Source organism: Rhinolophus sinicus, linkage group LG05 (genome assembly GCF_036562045.2).
Source record: "Rhinolophus sinicus isolate RSC01 linkage group LG05, ASM3656204v1, whole genome shotgun sequence".
Classification (NCBI taxonomy): domain Eukaryota; kingdom Metazoa; phylum Chordata; class Mammalia; order Chiroptera; family Rhinolophidae; genus Rhinolophus; species Rhinolophus sinicus.
In genome coordinates, this window is record NC_133755.1 from 29,497,145 (window position 1) to 29,520,207 (window position 23,063).

The 23,063-nt window shown below is 38.3% G+C and overlaps 1 protein-coding gene across 2 annotated transcripts in view; it reads right to left on the minus strand.

Annotated features, from left to right (window-relative positions):
- THADA (THADA armadillo repeat containing) overlaps positions 1 to 23,063 on the minus strand; it is a 292,405-nt gene that overhangs the window by 141,132 nt on the left and 128,210 nt on the right. For both annotated transcript variants that reach the window (XM_019748640.2, XM_074331930.1), the window contains exons 27-28: positions 22,523 to 22,612; positions 21,278 to 21,409 (exon numbers count right to left, since the gene is read on the minus strand). In XM_019748640.2, coding sequence (XP_019604199.2) covers positions 21,278 to 21,409; positions 22,523 to 22,612 — 222 coding nt within the window. The remainder of the gene's footprint in view (positions 1 to 21,277; positions 21,410 to 22,522; positions 22,613 to 23,063) is intronic.

A 23,063-nucleotide genomic window follows, 5' to 3' on the forward strand; every position in this document is an offset into this window, starting at 1 on the left:
GATTATGGCGAACTACTGCTTGAGCATAGATAACATCTCTTAAAATGTATATACATTATTGCGGCACCCCTGGTACATACATATTTTAGGGAGAAGGTTTGGAAAAGAATATTTTTTGGTCCCATTTTAAAAAGGTTTTTTTGTTTGTTTATTTTTAGCTTTCAAGTGTTCCAGGATCTACAATAGCTTTCTATTGCCACATTTAATACAAATTCCTCAGTCTGGCACTCAAAAAGCACCCTAGATCTAGCCCAAAACTAGCTGGATAAATCATAGATGCTGAGTAAATTTTTCTTGGACCAACGGAACTTGACCTTCAGGTGACTGTTTCTGAAAAGATATTAAAATCTCGTAACATCTAACCATCCTCAGAGTTAAATGAGTGCTCAACATACACTGACAGTAATTTTAAAATAAATACTTTTAAATGTGAACAATTTTATTTACTTCTCTTTTGACAAGTATTTGTTACATTGCTGAAAGATTCCAATACCCATGCTAAAACCCAAGGAAGACAAAAGGAAGGGAAAGTAGGAGGAACATTTATTGAGTGTCTGCTACGTAAGGCAATATGCTAGGTAGTTTCAAATATTTTATCTCCTTTTTAGGACTCACATAAACGCTTTGAAATAAATATATAAACATATGTAGGTTTTTGCTCTCAATGATCTAGTGCGAACATATACAGAACGATGAACTACCAAATAAAAGTAACCACAATCAAATCAAGAACATTGCGCAACTCCTTTCTATTGCAGTAATGGATGTGCAATCCTTTATAAGCAATGTATCTCCCTAATTCCAATGGTTAGAACTTGTATTTGCAGATCCCATACACAATGAATAGGTGACCTACATATATTTCCTAATGCTCTAACTAGTGTTTAACAAAACCTAAAATTTTATAATGTGTTAACCTTTAAGGAAGGCAAATTAGTCACCAGGATATAATAACTAACCCAAAATCGTCTACCAAATCGCAGTCTTCGTAGTATAGCCATTAACGAAAGGTTTATGAAGAACCCCATATTAGACTGGGACAGCTCCCCCAAAACTGTGACAGTGTCCTTTGCTGTCCTCTATCAATATGGATCACCTTCGGTTAAATCACCAATAGTCTTTCAAAGTATAGTATTTATTTAGTGACAAGTTCAAAATGTCCAAGAATAAAAATCTAACGTTTTTAATGACAAGAAGAGACATATGCAGGTCAGTATACTGGCAGGATTTTCATGGGCTTAGGAAAAAATAATACACATAGTCATCAGCTTGAAGTGACTACTTTGGAGGAGTAAAATCTGTGAAGCAGAAACGCTTACATGGTCCCTGCGGTGTGTCGTAAGTGAGGCTACTTTTAAAACATCCTCGAGTTAAAATATTAGTATCTAGCAATCTGACCGCAGGTGAGTTACATAATGCCCTTTCACATCCTATTTCCAAAAGGAGATTAGAATAAGCGACCTCTAAGGTTCCATTCAATTCAATGGACATTTGAACATTCCAAGCAGATGTAGCTATCTTTTTATTTTAAAATATCTTTATGACCTCTCTTGACTTGTTGCATCGCTTAATCTCATAGTAATAGCAATGCCTATAATAAAAGTTTTATGTCTAACACTAACCACACTCATCATTCTATGGTCGGAGCCAATTTTCTCTAGTTTGAGCCTCTCTGGAGCTGGAGAACAAATGACCAGTGTTTTCTCCACACAGGAAAACCCTTCATTAACTATATTGGAATCCTGTCATTAAGTCACCCCTCACTCTTCCCTTCCGCAGGCTAAAACAACCCCAACTCCTTTAATCATGTAGAACTTCTTCTTTAGAATCTAGTTAATTATTTTACCTCTACAGAGAGTAAATTAATCTACCCAATACTATCAGCTAAAACAATGATTTGTGCTACTGCAGGATGAGAGAAATTTGAGCATTTCTTTTAATTTGATTACTTTCCAGAGATTGCCAATTTGTTTTTGTTAACGCTAATTAATGACCCTGAATCACCCTCGTCAGGTTTCATAACAACACTTCAAGCTAAAATCAGAAAGAAGGAATTTTAAAAGGACCATAAAGTACATGGAAAATTAAAATTCCAAGAACTTGCACTTTTTGGGGCCTGAAAAACAGAGCAAGGAATAGTGGGATGTGAGCAACAGACCCGCCCCAGGGAAGAGTCTTTTCTCAAACGAAGACTACAATTAGGTAAATTGAGTCATACATCAGCACGCCAACAGCATCCAAACAGACAACTGCCAGCCCTATTTTTAAATACCTTCAGGGAAAGTTTTACATCCTCCTTTGGTTGCCCCAATGCCCACATTAGTGCCACAGTCAGAAAGTACTTCCTTACATCTAATTATACTTTCTTGCTGCAACGTAAATTTGTTTTCCTGGTTCTACACGCCAGGGAAATAAACGAATCTATGCCTAACAGAATAACCTTTTGATTTGAGTCCAGAATATATTCCAAATGATAAGAAAACAACTCAATAAAAAAACTGGGTCAAAATTTGAACCAACACAGATATATGGATGGCAAATAAATATATGTAAAGATGCTCAACATCCTTAGTCATAGGGGAAGTTCAAGTTGAAACCACAATGAGATACCACTACATACTCACTAGAAAGACTAAAATTTAAAAAACCGAGCCTACCACGTGTCGGGTAGCATGTGGAACTATGGGAATGCACATCCTCTGCTGGTGGGAATACAGAATGGGACAATCACTTCGGAAAATAATTGGGCAGTTTCTTAAAAAGTTAAATGTATACCTCCCATACAACCCACTCATTTCACTCATAGGTGTTTATCCTAGTGAAGTGAAAGCACATGTGTCTATAGACTTGTACGTGAATCTTCCTAGCACCTTTATTTGTTATAGTCAAAAGTAGACAGTACAAGTCCAGCAACAGGTGAATATACAAACAAATTGTGCTTTACCCACACAGTGGAGTACTCCTTGGCGGTAGAAAGGAACAAACTATTGATATGGGTAATAACATGGATGACTCTCTAAATTATTATGCGGAGTGCAAATGCCACACAAAATAGAATGCATAATGCATGATTCCATTTACAGTGGACGCTTGAACAACCTATAGTGATGGAACAGCCGTTGCCCAGTGATGGGGCTGGGGTGGCTGGAGAAGGTTACACAGGCGTTCAAGGAAAATGTGGATGATGGATATGCTCTGTTCACTATCTTGAGAATGGTGATCGCTTTATGGGTGTATAAACTTATTAAACTGAACACTTTAAACATGTGCAGTTTATTTTATATCAATTACACCTCCATACTGCTGTTTTTAAGAATAACCTCTCACGTACATTAGAAAAGCTACACATCCTGTCTTGTTTTCCCTTCTCAGCCTCTAGTACCATCTCTAAAACAACCGAAGTTTTCTCTTCCTCAGATTAAACAAGCCCAGCTATTTCCTTTGAATTTTTATAACCAGTATTAACTTTTCCTTATGCTGTCTTAAAGAATCAAATCAATAAATACTTAAATCCTAACAATTAATCATATAAGAATTAAAAAAGAAACACTTTTTTTTTTCAGGACAATGTTCCAGGTTTTCCACAAGCTCTTCTAGGACTGGCTCAGAGACTTTAAGTGACTTGGCCAGGCCTACCAAGGGAGTGAATGGACAAGCTGTGACTGAAAGTCAGGTCTGTCTGACTCCAGAGCCTATGCTAGTTGCAAAACCCAGTAAGCCCCAACTGTAAGATATTTTGAACAACAATAACGCATATTAAAAGAAATTCATAGGATTGAACAACATATATGAAAAGAAATTCAATTTTATTACTCGTATGTATACAAACCATTCAACCAAGCGATGCCCAATTTGTTGGGACCCGCTTTAGTAAACTGATCTGCATTTAGCAGTAGGATTTTCCATTTGGTTATTAAGGCAAAACAGATTATTTTCTCCATCTTGAGCAGATTAAAGCTGCTTCCTACTATCTTTTTTCTTTCTTATTTTGATGTTCTGCTTACTCCATAGTGAAAAGGGTAATTTTCAACTCATCCTAATTTGAATCATAATGAATTCTGAAAAAACACAAACCAAATTAGTGTGCTATTTATTTAATATTTCCAAATGAATGCACAATGGAGACTGCTGTGCAAAGTTTGAAGATGAAACAAAACTGATTACACAGACCCTACCACTAATTAAAAATATACTAGTGTTACAAGTATACAGTTTCAGTGGTGGTGTTATCTCTGTTCAGAAACAAGGTACATTACTATATGGCTGAAGCCCTCCAGCATTTAATTAGGTTACTGATTATAAAGAGAATCACATTACCTTTAAGTTCTTCCCTGGATTGTGACTAAGGCTTAATCCATTAATTTCACGGTAACTACATTTTAAGATAGGGAACATGTTGATAAAGAATTCTAGTCACATCTTCCAACGTGTCTATATGACATTTACTAGGAGAAAAATCACTGCTCATTCCCATTGCTACTTTTAGTGGCTAAGAGATATATTTTATTCTGCATTTTAAGCATTAAGTAGCATTCAAGAAAACCTTCACAGAAGGTGTGCATATGAATATAAAAAGAAATGAGAAAATCATTAAGTGACATTCGCTATTTTCATTTGAATTCAATTAATAAATTTAGCTTCAATTCAGTATCATTTTACTCCCCAGCTTTCCTCCTCACCCATCAAACAAAAAAAGTCAGTGCAAATCGTATGAGTCATTCTTCAATCATGCCAAGGACATAACCTTCAATCTAAGATTAAAAATAAAGTGCTATGTGAGAAATTCAATACTGTTTAACTTCAGGGTGCTAAGATCTAATAAATATAACATTTCAAAAGAAAATTAAATAATCTAGTTCACTTCCGTTCATTTTCATGATTTTATCAGTAGATTTCTATGGCTTTGGCTACATTTGCTAGTATTTGGATCCAGGGAAAATTGGTGGAATTTGGCATCATTTAGTTTATAATCAGTATCACCAGTTTGTACATGGCACAGAAAAGTTCTCCACTCCCTTATATACTTCAAAGCATTTCATTTATTATTCAAATGATTATTCTGACAAAACCATTAGAAAACCATGGAGAAGAAAGCAGAAAAACCTTACATTTTTAAAACACCCCTTTCATACCAGACTGCTTGAACCACCCATGATATTTCTGGCAAAAATCTTTATTTCCTAAAAGAATACAGTTTTTTAACAAATTCCAATTTTTCTTACCAATGAGAAGGTCGGGGCTTGTTTTTATTGGTTTCACTCAAAGTGAGCTTTTATATTTTAAATTTACCTTAACTTCTTCCTAACTTCTCATACTTTCTTGCTTTTTCTAAGAAAAATACTACATTTATACATGAGAAAGGTATTGCTGAAACCATGGTGAATGTTTCACAACAACCTTCAAATGATGATGGGAATAAGTACACACACAGTCTTACAGGGAAAAAAGAAGCATCTTCTAGTCAGAGTTCTAAGTTCAGAGCTTTCACGGTTAACAAGGAAAAAAAGTTTCCTTATTTGGAATAGGGCTATTTTCAGACTTTCTTTTTTTCCTATCTTAAAATCCATATTGCAGCTATGTCGCAAGGTAATATGTTTGCAGCATTGGAGAAGTTTCTTGGCTTAACAAAAGAAAAATGGCCCCCTTTATCAGTGAAGCTGAAAGAGCTAGTTAGTTGAATCACTAGTCAAAAGTCGTATAGCAAAAATGTTTTGGGCTGAGGACCGAGCACCTAACAGGAAAACATAAGGTCAGACTCAAGTTTAATTTGGTAAAGAAACATGTGCTTGGCTACTTAATGGCAGCCAGATACCAAAGATGAGGTTAACCTAATACTACTTGTAGTCAGAGAGTGTTTCAATGCCACTGTTTGAGAATCAGAGCAATAGATGCTACTGTGTTTCCCAGAAAATAAGACCTAGCTGGACAATCAGTTCTAATGCATTTTTTTGAGCAAAAATTAATGTAAGACCCAGTATGATATGATATGATATGATATATTATAAAGCTCCGGTCTTATACTAAAATAAGACAGGGTCTTATATTAATTTTTGCTCCGAAAGACACATTAGCTGATTGTCCGGCTAGGTCTTATTTTCGGGGAAACACGGTACTATTCCATCCATCAAGAGACCCTATTCCCTTCTCTTTTGTTACATTTGTGGAAAATGTGTCTATAGTTTTTTTAGAATCAATCATTTTCAAGAGAGGGCTCTTTTCCAATCCCAAACTTTCCAAAAAGCCCATATGATGGCGGCAAAACAGTCTCTTCATCTTGTATTCATTAAGGTTCTCTATGATCACGGTCTCACCGTGATCTTAAAAAGATGCATAATGCTTTACATGCAACAGCAATCCCACTCAAACTAAAGCAGACCCTAAACTAGGGCCCACCCCTAAGGTATTTCCAACTATGACCGAAGTACTGGAACTGCCAAGAAGTAAGTTTGTTTCATTCATTCATTCATTCATTCATTCATTCATTCAATCATTTCGTGGTGAAATGCACATAACATAAAACTTACACATTCTTAAGTGTACAGTTCAGTGGCAGTAAGTACATTTACTGAGCAGTTTTAAAGCATTGTAGACTCTGGCCTCAGTGTCTAGTTACCCAGTCATTCACTGGTTGATACTCATGGCTTCACAGAGATAAATGTCATTCTATTTCCAGATAACCTCTTGGGTAAGTATTCAAAGTCAGAGTTCATTCAACACACTAGGGTCTGTATGCTTTGAGGTGAGAAATGAACCGCCAAAATCAAGCATTTGTCCATTTCCTTCCACATGGAAGATAGAAACTCCGATATTCTCTTCCTTGCCATTAAACCTTTCAGAAAATAAGGAGCCTACTATTCTCTGACCTTTGGGATTTTTACAATCATCAGACTACAGTTCAGAACACAGACAAGAAACTATCCAAGGAAAACATACCCCCAAATGAACAGGATAGAAACCAAGCCGTAACTAGGTAATTAGTGGTAGGGATTGGACCCTTCTCACTTCACTTCTCTGATAACAATCTGGCATTTTATCAGGAGGGTCTTTTATCTGGAAGGATTCACTGTGTTCTGCTGCTGGAACTATTCTGGGAGGGGACAAAGACAAGCTTTCATCTTGGAAAGGAAATGGAACTGCATCTAGAAGCGGTAATGAAAAGTCAAAGCTGTAAAAAGACTTCCAAGTCTTTCCTTGCCAGAAAGGAGAGGTAAATGAAAAACAGGATGCCCCATCTCACTGAAGCATAGAAGCAAAAGTCTGGTGGGGAAGAAGTCACTGCAATCCTCACCCTGGCCACATGTGTAAAGGTGGCAACTTGCTTCCTGCCTTTCGTCCAAGTTCTGTACCCTCTCCCCAAGACCTGGCCTTATCCCATCTCTAACACTTCACCCAACCAATGTCTTCTCTTCCCATCAAGACCAAAGAAACTTAAACTAATTAAGATTATGGTATAGAGGAGTAGCAATAACTCACAGTGGGATTTCCATTTTAGAAGAAATCAAAACCACATAACTTAAAAGAATGAAAGTCTAACTGTAAAACTTCAGGGTTCAGCTCAAAACGGAGCCATCATCCGAGAAAACTAGGTGGGTAGAAGGCACTGTTTAAGAAATCTCAAATCACTTCAAATAGCTTTCAACGACCCTAGCGATAAAGCTGGTCAGGGTGAATGGCTACAGTAGAGTTAGAATCTGGCCCTCTGAGTGGCTTCATTACTAAGGGAAAAAGAGACTGCTATGATAGTATCTATTTAGTAGTGGAAAGCATTTCTTTATCCCCCCTTCAAACATGGCCACTCTACTCAGACCTTGTAACACATATCACAAATTGGTTGTGGAAGGATTCGGGAAAACAGGGCTTTGGAGTCCCCATCCCACTTAGAACCCTGGAATATTTATCCAAAATTGAGACAGAGTGGCTGGCTAATTGTAATAGCCACAGCCTGAGGTGTATAATCCAGAGCACAGATTGCCCAGTGATACTGGTGTCCTCTGGCTGTGCAGCAATCCTGTGGAGCCTACTAGGTTCACATCATAACAGTTCACAGTGTTGCAGACAGGGGGAGGGCGCTAGAAAGCCGCTCCGGTGGCCAGTTTTCAACGGGGGAGTCTATCAGAACATGGCATTCTAAAGCTGCCACTTCAGGGACGTGTTCAACCATGCAGCAGAATGCAAATCCCTTTCTAGTCTTTTCAAGTTTTTCCTAAGTCCAGTTTTCATTCTGGCTGTGAATTAAATTCTGATGTCTTAAATCATGCAGAGAAAAAAAGGGGTAAGAAGTGATTGAATTATATTAATTATATGGCATTGAAGCTCAGCTAGAAAACAAGAGTTACATTTCTTAGGTTTCTCTTCGCTAGACTTATGCAGGTTATAATTAGTATGAAATGAATTTTACTTTTCTTTTTATCCAAGCTGAAAAGAAGCGGAGCTTTAAACTCTGGCTTTACAAGAAAAAGAGATTTTTCTGGAAATAAAAGTGCATAAACAGTCAAGCAGAAAAACAAACCAACACTACTCACCCATCATCTAGCAGGACAGCTTAAGGAACTTACTTGGTTTAGTGTTTGAAAATATTTTCTACCCACTGCTTTGTAAATTATTTTCTTGTCTGTGTGACATATCCTTCAGTAACAATTCAGCTTTTCCATGGCTACCTAGATATACTTCCATCGTTTCTACCCAAACAAATGGCTCTTTCCTGTATAATTGTAATAATAAAAAAGGAGCAGGCTTATTTACACAGTAGCACCCTTCAAACAAATACATATTTTGTTAATGCTCTGGACATTGTGGAGATGAACAGAACACTCTCATTCATGTGGGCCCATCTAATTCTGATTTTGTGAATATTCAGACTAAGGCTGAACTAACGTTTAACTTTGGAACTGAGAGTTTTCATTTCCAGTTAGGAGAAATGCGGCCATCTCTTGGGAACTGGTGGCCAGGACACAAATATCCCAGACCAGAAATTCTCCTTGATGCGAAAAAGAAGAAGAAGAAAAACCAAAACCAAAATAAAAAACAAAAAAAAAACACAACCCAGGGGGCGTATCTCACTGTCAGGGTGCCTTCCAGCAGGTTTTGGCTAGTAACTTTTGGTTAGTGAAGGAGGGAGGTGGGACGGTGCACATGAAAACCATAAAACTGAGAAACAAAGGGGGATTTCAACCCATCTCAGAGACCTCGTGCTATGGATTATCAATTAATATGTTAACCAGATGCCATTGTTATCCACCCATGACAGCAGTTCCCTGAAGTTACTAAATGCAATTTGGAGTAGTGAAATTTTCATTTCATAATATTCAGTAATTTGAACACTTCACTGATTCAGACTTGCCTCTTTTCCAAATAAGTTTAGGGTTATATATGAGAAAATACTGACAATTTTTTAAAAATTTCAACATGTTTTTATATTTCTGTGATTCTATTTTCTTTCTAAGAGAGTAAAAAGAAGATAATCACATAAGCTGTGTGTGAAAGTACTTTGTAAGCTTCAAAGTCTTACATAAATAAGTTTGTTACTATTATTTTTTTCTTTCAACAACCCTGAAGATTTTCAAAATTTTGTGAAGTTTCAATAGTGGAAACTTAGGATGGTAAAGACAGATGGAAAATATATTTTCTAATAGTTTAAAACTGTACAAAACTAGTAGCCCACAAATAATCTCACTAAGATTTGTGTTTCTTAGCCTCAAGACACATTTTCTCTTTGCTACGATACTTATAACTGCAATGACCCACGATTCCCTATTATAAGGAGAATTTCTTTTTTAACAAATTCTCAGTATTTCTCAAGAATCTCAGAACTTCAGTTGAGCCAGTTTTATTTAGCAACCTGTCACAACCACTTGGGCTTAACTGCAAGTTTTTCTTCCTTTTCTACTGATTTCAGATTAGAAAATGAGACCACTGCCAAAGCAACGCCTAAAAAGGGCGGTGGGGGAATATCTCAAGAGGGCAAAGTAAGACCAAATGTTATTTAAATTGCAGGTTAATTTTGGTATGTTGAGACTAGTTAGTCATATTCCACAGCTACAGCATCATATAGAGATGAGTAGAGGGGCATATTGTAGTGTTAAGCCCTAGTATAAATATAGCTAAGGGAGTGGCAAAGAGTGTGGGTTCTAAAGCCAGACTGCCTGGTTCAAATCCAGGCCTTATCACTTACTACTAGCTGTATGACTTAGGGCACTTTTCTAAACTTCCTACCAACTTTCCCTCTCCGTAGGATGGGAATAACAACATTATGGAACTCAAAGTGTTGTCATTATATTTAAATGAATTAGTATGTGTATGAGGTGTGATCACAAAATATGGTGAATGCTCCTGCCGAGTCCCATCCGACAGAAGGGCAGGGATCTTCGATATGGGAAGCCGTGTGTCAAACCTTAGTAACAGTGTGTGACAAGTTTCAACTTGTTTGGTGCAGTCAGACGGGTGTGAGCTACCGTTGAGAGAAGGTGTGTTTTAAAGTGTGCCGTAAATCATGGATCACGAACATGCATTAACATGAAATGGGCAAACGGTTTCATCCTCCATCATGACAACCCTCTGTGTCACACATCACTTCTAGTACACAGCGCTTTCTGTCAAATAAAAACATTACGGTGTGTCCTCATCCACACTTTGTTCACTGGATCTGGCATTATGCGGCTTCTGGCTCTTCCCCAAAGTCAAAATGACCATGAAAGGTAAATGTTTTGAATTGATTCAGGACATCAAGGTAGCCACGACAGCGCAACTAAAAACACTCATGAAAGAGGACTTCCAGAACTGCTTCAGAAAGTGGCAAAAATGATGGGATAAGTATTCGAACCGAGGGGGAGTATTTTGAGGGGGATTACTGGCAATGTATCTTTTACTGTAATAAATTTTTTAAAAATTTAAACATTCACAGTATTTGTTGAGCATACCTCATAGGTAGAGTAGGTATCTCCATGGAAAGAATCCATGCACGATGATGGCCTATATTTTCTCTTGTAAATAAGAGGTGATGAAAGCAGGGACATTGGGTTTGGGCAACAACACAAAGCAGGCCCTCAGCAAATATATTTAATGGAAGGATGAACTGGTGATGAAGAGTGGTCACAAAATAAAGTGAAAGACAAGAATGGATGACGGAGAGAACATCTGTAACTGGTTTGGAGAGGCGGCAAGATGAGCAGTCAAGAGTCTCCAAGTTCACGGTGAGTGACAAAAAAGAAGATACAAAGGGAAAAGTAAAAGGGTGAATGTCTCTGGTGCAGTTGATATGACTAACACAGCTTGTTTTAAGCAGAAGATTATAAAGAGACAGGTAAGGGTTAAGGCCCAGAGAAGAGGGAGGGAAAAAAACTGCCAGTCAGGGAAAGATAACCAAAACAGACTCTATCATTCTTTTTTCTTGTCCTCATTTTTAACCCTATTATAATTTATCTTTACATTCTTACTCTAGTCCCTAATTGATATTTCTGCCTAAAGAAAAAAAAATACATGTTTGATCTTAAAATGTTCCCTACCATGTAGGATAAGATGACTGTATATTAGCTAGCATACATGGCTTGGTACTGTCAAATCCTTCAATTCAGTATTATTTAGCTACAGTGTTTGAGAAAATAATTAAGACTAAGAAAATAAAAGCTCCTTAGGGAAAATATTAAAATGTTTTAAAAATTAATTATTACTAAATTTGCAATCACTTTCTCACTACTGTTCATTATTTCCATAAGACTTAAATGCAACACTTGGAGGAAATACTGTTCTTTATTTAAGTTACCAAAGATACATCATTGAGAGTTTCTCCTGTTAAGCAGCAACCCATTTATTTTGTTAATTTCCTGGGTCACCCTGGATTCAAGTGGAAGCAAAGCTCTATATGATGATTTCCAAGTTATAAATCATAAAACTGTCTCTCATAATCTTCCCCTTGTTAGATCTCACTCTCTACCCAGTGGACAGCATGACACTTCTGTCCTCTTGCATGAGCAGCTAATCACCATGGGGGATTTCTCAAAGTTCTTGAGATGGCAAACTGAATTCCCATATTCTTTTCCTGCCGTGCCACTTGGGAAAGTCTCCTGCACTTCTCCAACTCACTGGCGCGCTTCCCCTTGTTTATAAGCCCTTGGTCCTTGGTATATCTGTCACATAATTATGTGGTTAATATACCATATGTCAGGTTCACAAGCATGGGTTTTATCTCATTAACCAATCAGTAAGTTCTTCAAGGATGAAGATCTGTTTTCTTTGCTTTGCATCTTACCTAACACTAGCTAGGTACACAATGGATGCTTTACAACTGCTTGGTTAATCTATTAACTGACTGGATTCTAAATTTTAGAGTGAATGCCAGCAATAGGCCATGGATTATCATTATTGTCAGAAATTTCACCTAAGAATGAGGCTGTTTGCAGATCCAATCACTTGTTCTAACATGACTTGAATTGGCCTATTGAAGTCACAGATAACACTGAAGAAAAGCTGGTCCCTACAAGTTTTATTTTTCTAGCTTGCTTTGTCAATGCATTCCGTAAGAGGTGAACTCCTCATTCCTTTTGCTCAAAAATGTATTAGAAAATGGTCTTAAAGAGATCTGACACCACGGATGAAGGTGGCGAGGCCCCTCTCTAAGAATGGAGAGCTAAAAATTGGTGATAAATGACAGAGTATCTTTTTATGCCAGAACTCTTTCCAAAAAAGCCACACAACACAGAAAACATGATTTCACTCCACACGAGGAACCTCAGCTAGCCCAGGGTGGAGGTCTAAAATGCAAGGGCCATGAGCACAGCCCTCCAAATAAAGCACTAACTAGGCAGGGCCACAGTAAAAAGGACACCAAGTAGGTAGCTGCCCAAACTGGGATTTCACCAGCATAAGAAAACAATCTTCCAATCTCTGCTTTTAGGTCCTCCCTTATATAAGGCCTAAAATTCTACCGCCAGAGTTTCATTGCTTTATTTCAAAATCTATGTCTCTGTAATACAACAAATAGCTCCAAGGAAGGTAATGACTAGGGTCATTGACATATCTGTATGAAAGCAAGGAGTGGGCACAGGTTTGGCTTGTAGGCAAAGAGGAAAATTGAGCAGCTAAAAGAACCCCTGAGCAGAACCGAACACCTTGACAATCTCGCCCAAAGCCTGACCTAGTATCATAGTCACACAAGTAAAACCAAAGGGTAGGGTTTCCACACATTGATGGAATGGCAAGTCCTTTCTTTAACCCATCCATTGTTCGCAGATCAGGATGTTATAGGGAGACCTAACCTTTCATCCCATTCTCTAAGGCTCATGGAATTTAGCAGTAACCACAGGAATGGGGGAGCTCTGGACTTCTAGGCTGTCCGGCGGGAGGAAATTCTGCATTAACAGTACCAGCAAAGCCCAATTCTCAGCTGTTTCTACTTGTAATGGGCAAGACTTGGGATTCCTGTACTCTCACTACAAGCGTCTCTGTTCAAAGATGACCCTTTGGGAAGTTTGGACAACAAAGAGTTATCTATTTTAATCACTTTCAGGAAAGCATCTCTGACTTTTCTCAAAGACTCAGATGTTCCTTGTACTTGTCAGAAAACAAATGTGGCTTAAGCTAACATCTGGAATGAAGAAAAATATAGCAACAACAACGAAAAAAGATAATTAAATTAACAAGGAATGCTTTTCAGACATAACATCCCATAGGCCAAAAAAAAAAAAAAAAAGGATGTTTTTATAACTATCCAGAACAAAGTTATAGAAGTTACTTAGAAGCTAAATTTAAGTGGATTAACTGCTGGAGGGACCATGGAGGAGCAGACCACCATGACCTTGTGGGCCATCCCAAGAATGGCATCCCAACTTCTTTTCTTTGGAACATGAACTCATAAAAAATGTACAAACATGTGTCATAGCTTTAGAGGAAGGTTTCATTTCATTCGCTGCCCATTTAGACTCTACAGCTGAGTTGTTCAGCTATTCTGAAACAAGACATCTTAAAAAGACGCCTTGATGGTCATCTAGTCCAACCTCAGATGCGTTGCCCAACATGTAATCCGTTTTCCTTAAACAGCCTCAATGACTGGCAGCTCACTAGTATGGAAATCTGTTTATTCTCCTGATGGAGAATGCTAACTTTCACAAAATTCTTCTTTATACTGAAACTTGAAATCTATCTCACATTTTCCCATTGGGAACACAAGAGAGAAATTATGTGCCTTCTGCCATATGGCAGTGTCTCAAGTATGGAAAGACCATTACCATGTTGCCTTGACGTTGTTTCTAGTCTAACTATTTCCAGATGTTTAGCTTCCTCCTCATCTGGGTCACCTCCTCTGTATAAATACTAGTTTACCAGTGACCCTCCTAAAATGGGAAGCCCAGAGCAGAGTAACATAATAAGCAAAATGATGTGGGTTTGTCTGACCAACAGAGTTGAGGGGAACTGAAGCCTTCACTATCTGGAAGCAGCGACTGTCACACTGCTTCCTCGCGGCTCACCAGGGAATCCCACTCTCCAAGATTTTCTCATAAAAATGGTTATGAAGCCAACAACTCTCATTCTGTATCCACACCACTTTGACTTTTATTTAAAAAATCAGAATATGATGCCTTATTTCTATTACATGTTATCTTGATGGTCTCAGCCCATTCATCTAGTCTCCCAAGGCTATTTTGAATCTTATTTTTCAATTATATCACACATTAAATAAAAACGAGTATAGAGGATAGTATGACAGTCAACTACTTGCCCAGAACCCAGCTTAAGAACACATCACAAATAAAACTGAAGCCTCTAGAATAGGCTTCCTCGACTTCCTCCCCTTCCTCCCCAGCCACACAGAGTTAATGGCCACTAGCCTAAATTTGGGTTCATCACTCTCATGCTTAAAGACTATTTTGAATTTTTATTCCATCACTTGTTATATTTATGTTATATACAAACCTGATAAGCATGCAATCTAGCCTGTCTTTATTTAAGTGATTCAAATGTTGAATAAAGCAGCATTGTTCTCATCTATCAGACTAGTAATCCCATCAAAACAATGAGGTGACTCAGGCATGACTTATTCTTAGGGAATTTTTACTAGCTCTCAGCAAACAAAGTATGAATCTCTTGCAAGTAAGACACTGAATGAGCCAGTCTAAAATGATCAATATCAGCACAATTGTTTGGTCACTGATAAAATAGGCCTTTTCCCCTTTCTTTCAAAAATCTTTCTGTAAACTCCTAGAATATTGTGCCTATCCCACATTTCCCCCAAATTACTGACATGGTTCTAGGTTCACCTGCACCCAAGGCTGCAAGTTATCTGGGACCCAGGATTTGGCTTTCTGAGCAGGAGGCAGTGCTTTATTTCTGCCACCTCACCTACATCTGCCTTCAGGGCCTTCCTCCAAGTTTACTCTCAGGGACAAAACAAAGTAGGAATTTAAAAAGTCTGCCTTCTTGGGGGGTGGCCGGTTAGCTCAGTTTGTTAGAGCGTGGTGCTGATAACACCAAGGTTGCCAGTTCGATCCCCATATGAGCCACGGTGGACTGCGCCATCCACAACTAGATTGAAACAACTACTTGACTTGGAGCTGATGGGTCCTGGAAAAACATACTTAAAATAAATAAAAGTTAAAAAAAACACCCAAAAAACAGTCTGCCTTCTCTCTATCACCATTGTACTATCACACCCTTCCTCTCTCTAGAATTTTTCTTAACAAGCAAACCAAGGAACTTTCATCTGCTATTTTGTAAGCAGGATTATCCCCATTATACAGATTGACATCCTGAGGCACAAAGGGGCCCTCCTATTCACGTCCCATTAATCTGACAGGCTTTCCCCGTTTCGGCTTGTTTATAATTTTAGGACTTTCAACCAAAAAAATGGCACCTCCTACCTTCTCTATCCTTATCAATCCAGGCTCCTCTCAGCTAGTTCTAAAGCTTGCAGCAGGGTAGCTACAACGTGGACCTCCAGAGCAGTTCACTGGATAGCACTCAGGAGAGAGGAGTTCAGAGCCCAGGGAGGCCTCAGGGCACAGGCTCTAGAGGCCAGAGAGGACCTAGGTAATATCTGATCTTAATTTGATAGAAAAGGCAACAGAGGGTCAGAAAGGTGATTTCAAAATAAAAGTCAATGTCGGAGCTTATATTAGATCACAAGATTCCTTAAAGGCCAGGTAAAACCCAAAACCCACCCAAGCCTCCTTTCTACATAACCGGTGACGAGCGAGATATGAAATGTGGCTCTAATATTGTAGGACTAAAGTCCCTTAAGTATTTCAATGATACGCAGAACTGCTAAGACACGAAATGTTTCAATTCATAATTAGTTTCATTTTTAGGTTAATAATTCAGTCTCTGTTCCTAAACCTGGGCTAGGCAGAGAAAGATACCTGAAAACAAAAGCAAACCAAAAAACCCGTAACTGCTTCTGCATGCAAAGGGAATAAGATTTATTTGGAGAGAATAATCATGGAGGATATAAATTACAGTATGATGCAGTAATGAGGAATAGCAAGATGAGATTTAAGTAACAAAAGCTACAGCCAGCCATTCAGAGGGAGAGAGGATTCCAGCTGAGGTGGAGAAAATGAAGGGCATGTCTTCCTTCCCAGCATTGTTACACTGTTCTCTGCCTCATTTACCTCTCTATAAGGCAAATCCTGCCTTCCATTTATCTACAAACAGGGCAGATGGAAATGTGCCTACAGCCTTGAGGGAGAGTTCCCAGTATTACAATCACAAATGAAGGCAGAAGCCACCTATTGTCTACGGAAAAAACCCCAACTCTACACTAGGAAAAACAAGTTCTTTCAACTTCATAATCTGGGTAAGGAGTCAAGTGATAATCCTTGAATTATGTAACTTTCAAGGAAAACAAGAATCAATATTATTTCCCAATAGCATAGGCTTAAAATGCTTAACTAACTCTTCGTTTTTGTACCTAATCCCTTTTTAAGACTGGTACAATCAAAAGGTGCCATGAAATAGTTTAAAAACATATCAAAAATGTATTTTCCAAAAAAAATTTTTTTTAAATTAATTTTTACTTTTCAATTAAAATTGACATTCAGTATTATTTTATATTAGCTTCAGAATAGCGGGTAGAAGTTTATATAATTTGCAGTGATCCCCCATAAGTCTAGTACCCATCCGGCACCACCTTATTTTTTTGATTGTTGGCTAGATTCTTCAGTATCGCAACTAAAAAAGTTTCTACTGCCTAAGTCCCTACGGGTGATTTCCACTGCCATGTGTTTAATGAAGATTGTTATTTGCACCTCAATATTTTTCAGAAAGAAGAAAAGCAGATTTCACTGAAAATTTATCTAAAGTGAAAATGACTGAAATGATTTGGGGGGAAAACATCCTGAAAGTCATTTGCAATGAAAATAAGCAAAAAAAGGAAAAAGCGGGTGGGGGACCTCTTTTTAAAAGCACCCGAGTGAATAAAAGGCAGTGGAGGGATTTCTCCCGCAGATATTAATCTGATGCTGAGACTTCAATTACCAGCAATAGAAGGCATGTTCTATCTCAATTAATACCACATTGGTCCAGGATGGTAAAGAGTCTGGTTCAAGTGTCAAGCTCATGACTAGATGGCAGAGCTTAGACAGAAGCAGGGCTCTTGAGTCTAGGGCCTTTGCTCTGTTCAGGACTCCATGGTGTCACTTAGGTTTGGGGCAGACTTGGTTTCCTACAACTCTTCGATTCAAACTTGAAACTTGCTTGTGGAGGGGAATTCAAAGATACATGTCCGTAGTAGATATTTTGGTCTCTAGAAAATACCAGACAAGTGGGCACTGGAGCTGTATTCAGGGAGCCAGTTGGGGGTCCCTTTTGAAGCACGAGTAACTCTGCTTTCTGGTATATGAACTGAAGTGTGAATGATCTTAAATTGAAAGCATCATATTCATATGGTAAAGGGCTGTGTATCTGGATCCAGCGAAGCATCGGGGACATAAAATATACTGGATCAAAAACAAAACTTATAAACAAAACACTGGGATTAGCATTATCATCTCTGTTCCAAGATGATGCAATAATCATAACTGCACACATGCATAACTTTGGAAAATCCAAATCAGAAACATCTAAGATTTAAGTCAAAAAAGACAATCAACCAACATTTAAGTTTATACTCCCAAATGTGGGATGAGGGACCAAAATACTAATAATACTTACAAACACCTTACAGACAGGAAGGAAATGGCAGGTAAGTACATACATAAATCAAAAGGAAATAAAAAACTGCTGTTGGGCCTTCAATCTTCTCATTGTGCAATTCACTTTAGCAGTCAGAGCAAACTCTGTGCTACTCCCACGAGCTGAAACATTTCTCTTTAGCTAAACTCAAGAGTGTCCAAGAGCCTGATTAGAGCTCTTCCAAGTACATAAATTAACATCAGCAAAGCTACAAAATAAAACGCCGCCTATCCAGTTGGGTGTATATCCATCTTTGAAGCTATTGTCCCAAGTCAGAACAGCCTACTCTTTACCATGACTAGAACCACAAACACCTAAAAATTGCCTGGAATGACAGCTTTTATGACCGATCTTTCACTTTGTTTATGATGAATTTTCTCAGAAATAATTTAAATCAACTGTATACAGTTTTATCAGATACACTACTTTTTAAAAAATCTGTTTATGTTCACCTTCCCAGTGTGATTGTGAACACGTTAGGGTAGCACAGGGTTGGTTGTTCCTATATAGCACGTTGATGAAACACAGAAGTGGGTTTTCTAACTCTCAATCCAGGCCACTTCCACTGAACCACAGAAGATAATCAAGAAAGAAAAGCCAGCCTTCCTCCGTACCTGGCCATAGACCAACCCCATCACCCCAGGCAATGATCCCACAGATGTGAGCCTAAAGGAATGGCAGCATCTAATCACGCCACTGTCCCTACTGCAAAAGCAAAGTAAGGAGCACATCCCATTGCTGGTGGGGACAAGACTTCAATGTTCCAAAACTGGCCTGTACTCAGACACTGACTCTGTGTATAGGCTCCTCGTTGCTCCTAGTGGCACAAATTTCAGGGGCTATGGGCCCATTCGCTGTAGCTCAAGCTCTTGGCTACACAAAAGGGAGCTGGTTATTTTGCTCTTTATTTGCTCATATTCCAGCTCTATAACCGACTCTCTTTCTGAACCTCAGTTTCCTCAGTAGGAAAATAGGGGTGATAACACCTCTTCTCAGAGTCCTTGTAATCATTACGTCCAGTTCAGTGCCTGGCAAATAGTTAAGGCTCAACAAAGGCTGAGCTTCTACTACCTACTGACCTCTCTGCTCAGAATACTTTCTCTTTCTTGCTTGTTCTCTGCATTTTGGGTCAAAATCTACGTTTTATAACCCCCCTGAATAGCCTAACCAAGTACCAGGTATGACCCGATTACCATCCACTTTATTAAAATCACCTGTGTGTGGGCGGGGACCGTTCTGATAATGTGTAAGTTTAATATCCCAGATTTAATCTTGCTACTCAGAGTGATGCACAGACCAGCGGCATCAGCATTGCCTGGAAGTTTGTTGGAAAGGCAGACGGTCAGGCCCCACCCCAGACCTACTGGATCGGAATTCATGAGATCCCCAAGTGATATGTCTACATCTGAAAGTTTGTGAAACACTGTTCTATAACACACACAGACATTCAATAAATCAGAGCCTATTGACATTCTAAGGAAACAATTGTGGCAATTGTTTCTGCTGGAGGTGGTGCTCTAAGAATCTTTATTCAGGTAGAAAGCAACACATGACCAAAGCATTTTCACTGACTGGATGGGATAAATGTACACGTTTTTCTTTGTACCTTTTGAGTTTACAAATGATGCACTAAGTACACTGACCTTAAGGCGATATTTAAATCCTCTATATTAATGCAATCTTTCTTATGTGTAATAAGTGCTTTGAATATAATTAGTAATATGAGCATTCTGATTATATAGAAACTACTAAGTAACAGGAAGGATACTTTCAACGTAGTAATTTCTGGTTTCTAGGATGCAACACATAACAGCCTGATTAGTAATTGAGCTTCCACACATTGAATGTTCTCAACACAGGATGACAAAGTTCTAAAGCGTGTCTTTGTTTCTACTGTACACTGTGACCCTATGCATGTGCCTTTCCCCACTCCCGTCAACTTCCTGAAATGATTTTTAGTTCTTTGCAGTTATATGTGAAAGTACAATTTTTAAATGCTCTTGAAAGTAAAATTACGACCCAAATTCCTAAAATGAATCACCAAATGCTGGATAAGGAGACTGGTAACTTTGTGTATCAGGAAACAAAACCCAATCTGTGTGAGTCATCTCTGTGATCATAGATAACAGTCACAGCCAGGGCTTGCTGCAAACAAATGGTTATAGCAACCACACATCTGAATCTCGGGTTTAATGGTTTCTCACATTAAAATGCATCTGTCAGCTCTGTGAAACCAGGAAGTGGAACCCAGGACATCACATAAATAACAAACCTACTCTTAAGTTTGGTATATTTTAACCTTCTGCTCTAAGTCCATTTCAATTTTTGGTAGATACATAAAAATGAAAGTGCTGTTTTGTCAAGAGGTAAGCAGAAAGGTGAAAAAAAATTAACAGGGCTTCTGAAATAATCTCATAAGACAATTTCAATACTTTTTGGAAGCCTGCTTATTGAGGCCTTTGATCCAAAATGAAAAAGGTGATCAGAAGTTGGCAGATGTCTCGAAAAATATAACAGAGGAAGTGGTATGAGGCTCTAGAAGCAGAAAAACCTGTTATCATTTGACTCTATGCATAATCTGTAGGCACGGCTCTTTCTCAGGTACTCTGAGCTTGAAAGAGAAGATGAGTGGGTAGTGAACTCGTGCTACATGGCACTTCCATCTAGATGCTACCCCGTGCACACACTAGCAAACTCCCCTGTAGCGAAGAGCCAGAGTTGCTCTTGAACCCCTGGTCCGGGGATATATGCCAGGACCAGGTCTGCACTATTTTGGTCAGGCTGAACACAGGGATAATACAACACCCAGGTGATGCTTTTCAAAGGAGGGGTATCTCCTATCAACACTGCATATCCATTGGCAGGCAGGGCTCCAAGGAAACATTAGTTAAACAGTAGATATGAGCTCCTGTACCCACAATATAAGCACTTTCCTTTGAAACATTGGAGACTACTTGGGGGCAATGGCAATACCCCAGGTCCTTTCCTTCACTAGACCCCTCCCAAAGTAGAAACAAAACAAACAAAAAACCCTATAACTTGTAAAATACGAACAAGATAAAATACCCCCATAAAGCCCCCATGCCCACCCTCATTATTTCCATGAAGCATACACTACCTCATAATGAAGGGAATGAAAGGTGCCATGCTGAGAGCAGAGAACGTGCCATCCATCGGGGAAGGGTAGAGTCTGCCCAACACCAAAAGTAAGAGAAACATGCTTGGGTGACGGTTTAGTTCTCCTATATCACTGAAAAAAAAATGTACATAAAAGATTTAAAATTTAAGAGGTGAAGCACTATCTTCAACCATTTTTCCAATTAAATAATTATGTATATAAAGTGAGACTATGAATAAGGGAGAGTTTGTCTTTCTTTCATTTCTTCCCTCCGTTCCCTTGTTATATTCCTAATGTGCAAATGAGAAAGAACTACTGGCAAAGCCATGAATTGGGCTTTTGCACACGATTCTCTTCTCAAAGCTAATCATTTGATAATTTGAGTCTGCTGTTTTGATTTGAGCTATTCATACAGTAGAGAGGTGCCTATTCCACAGTATGAAATGTGAGACTTTCAACATCCAAATGTACCTAACAAAGCACGAAGAGTCACTTACTAGGGTCAGAAAGGCCTGTCTGCACAAATGACTAATGAGGAAACGTATCATAAACAGAGGTAAAATTCACTGATGTTATTTTATTTTTTCCATTACAGACTAGTATCAATTCATACCAAGTACAAAAGTGGCTTAGAAGAAAGTGTATGTTCTAAGATGTCCATAATAAAAATTCCACCACCAGCGACAGAATGTGATCGAAAGAACAATGGTGGACTCTTCTACCTGCCCTGATCTGGGTGGAAACTCTCTTACCATCTTTGTGTTTCCAAAGTCCCTGGCCATCTTTGCTCAGGAAGACCAGGACCATTTCTGATCACAGCTGACCAGACTGGGCAGCTAACTGCTGTAGTTTCACAACGGTCAGCCGTAACAGACCAGTGATAAAAAATAACAAGCGTGTGTTAACACTAACTTACTATATAAACACACACATTTTTACGTATAATAGGAAGAGAATCTTCACAGAAGAAATCACCACGTGCTTCTAAGAAACTTTCCTGTATAACACTGAAAACAGGATTTTTAAAATGTAAAATAAAATATAAAAATAGGATTTTATACAACTTTTCAGGTATAAATCTACTAGAGAGTGTCAGGCAATGTGACATAATAAAGAAGCACTTAAAAAAAAATCCATCCATGTTACAAGGAAGAAGTTGATTAAAAATTGTTGCCTGGAGGGAAAATCTCCATAAAGGAATTCACATACTTGTTTTCACTTTGCCCCACCCTACTCTCTTCTTACCTGTCCACAGTATTGGCGACAGCTTCCAACTGTTTGAGAAGAAAAGGATAGAGTTCCGGGAAACGAGAGAAAAATTCACTCCCTGTCATCCTACAGAGGGAGAAAAAAGAATAAATTACTATCATTTGTTTCTTCTAATTTGATAATAAAGCTTTTTTATTTTTATTTTTTTTAAAGAGATAACTAAGGTCATTTATTTAGATATTTAATGACATAAAGTTTAGATATTTAATGACATCTGAAGAATTTAACAACAGAAACAGTACATTTAATTTTGCTTTGGGAAGTGCTCTTAATGCGTGGAATTTTACCTCAAAATTTAAGATTATGTGTATTTACAAAAACTTGATATTAAATTCTGTCAGAAAAAAATACATAACTTGTGAAAATGCCAAGTTTCCAACAATTAATTTGGACTATGAATGTAGTCAACACCTAGTTGACTGAGACTGACTCAGCTTCATCAATAAGGGAGGGTCTAGGACAAGCTTTCTCAAAGTTGGCACCAATGACATTTTGGACCAGATAATTCTTTGTAGTG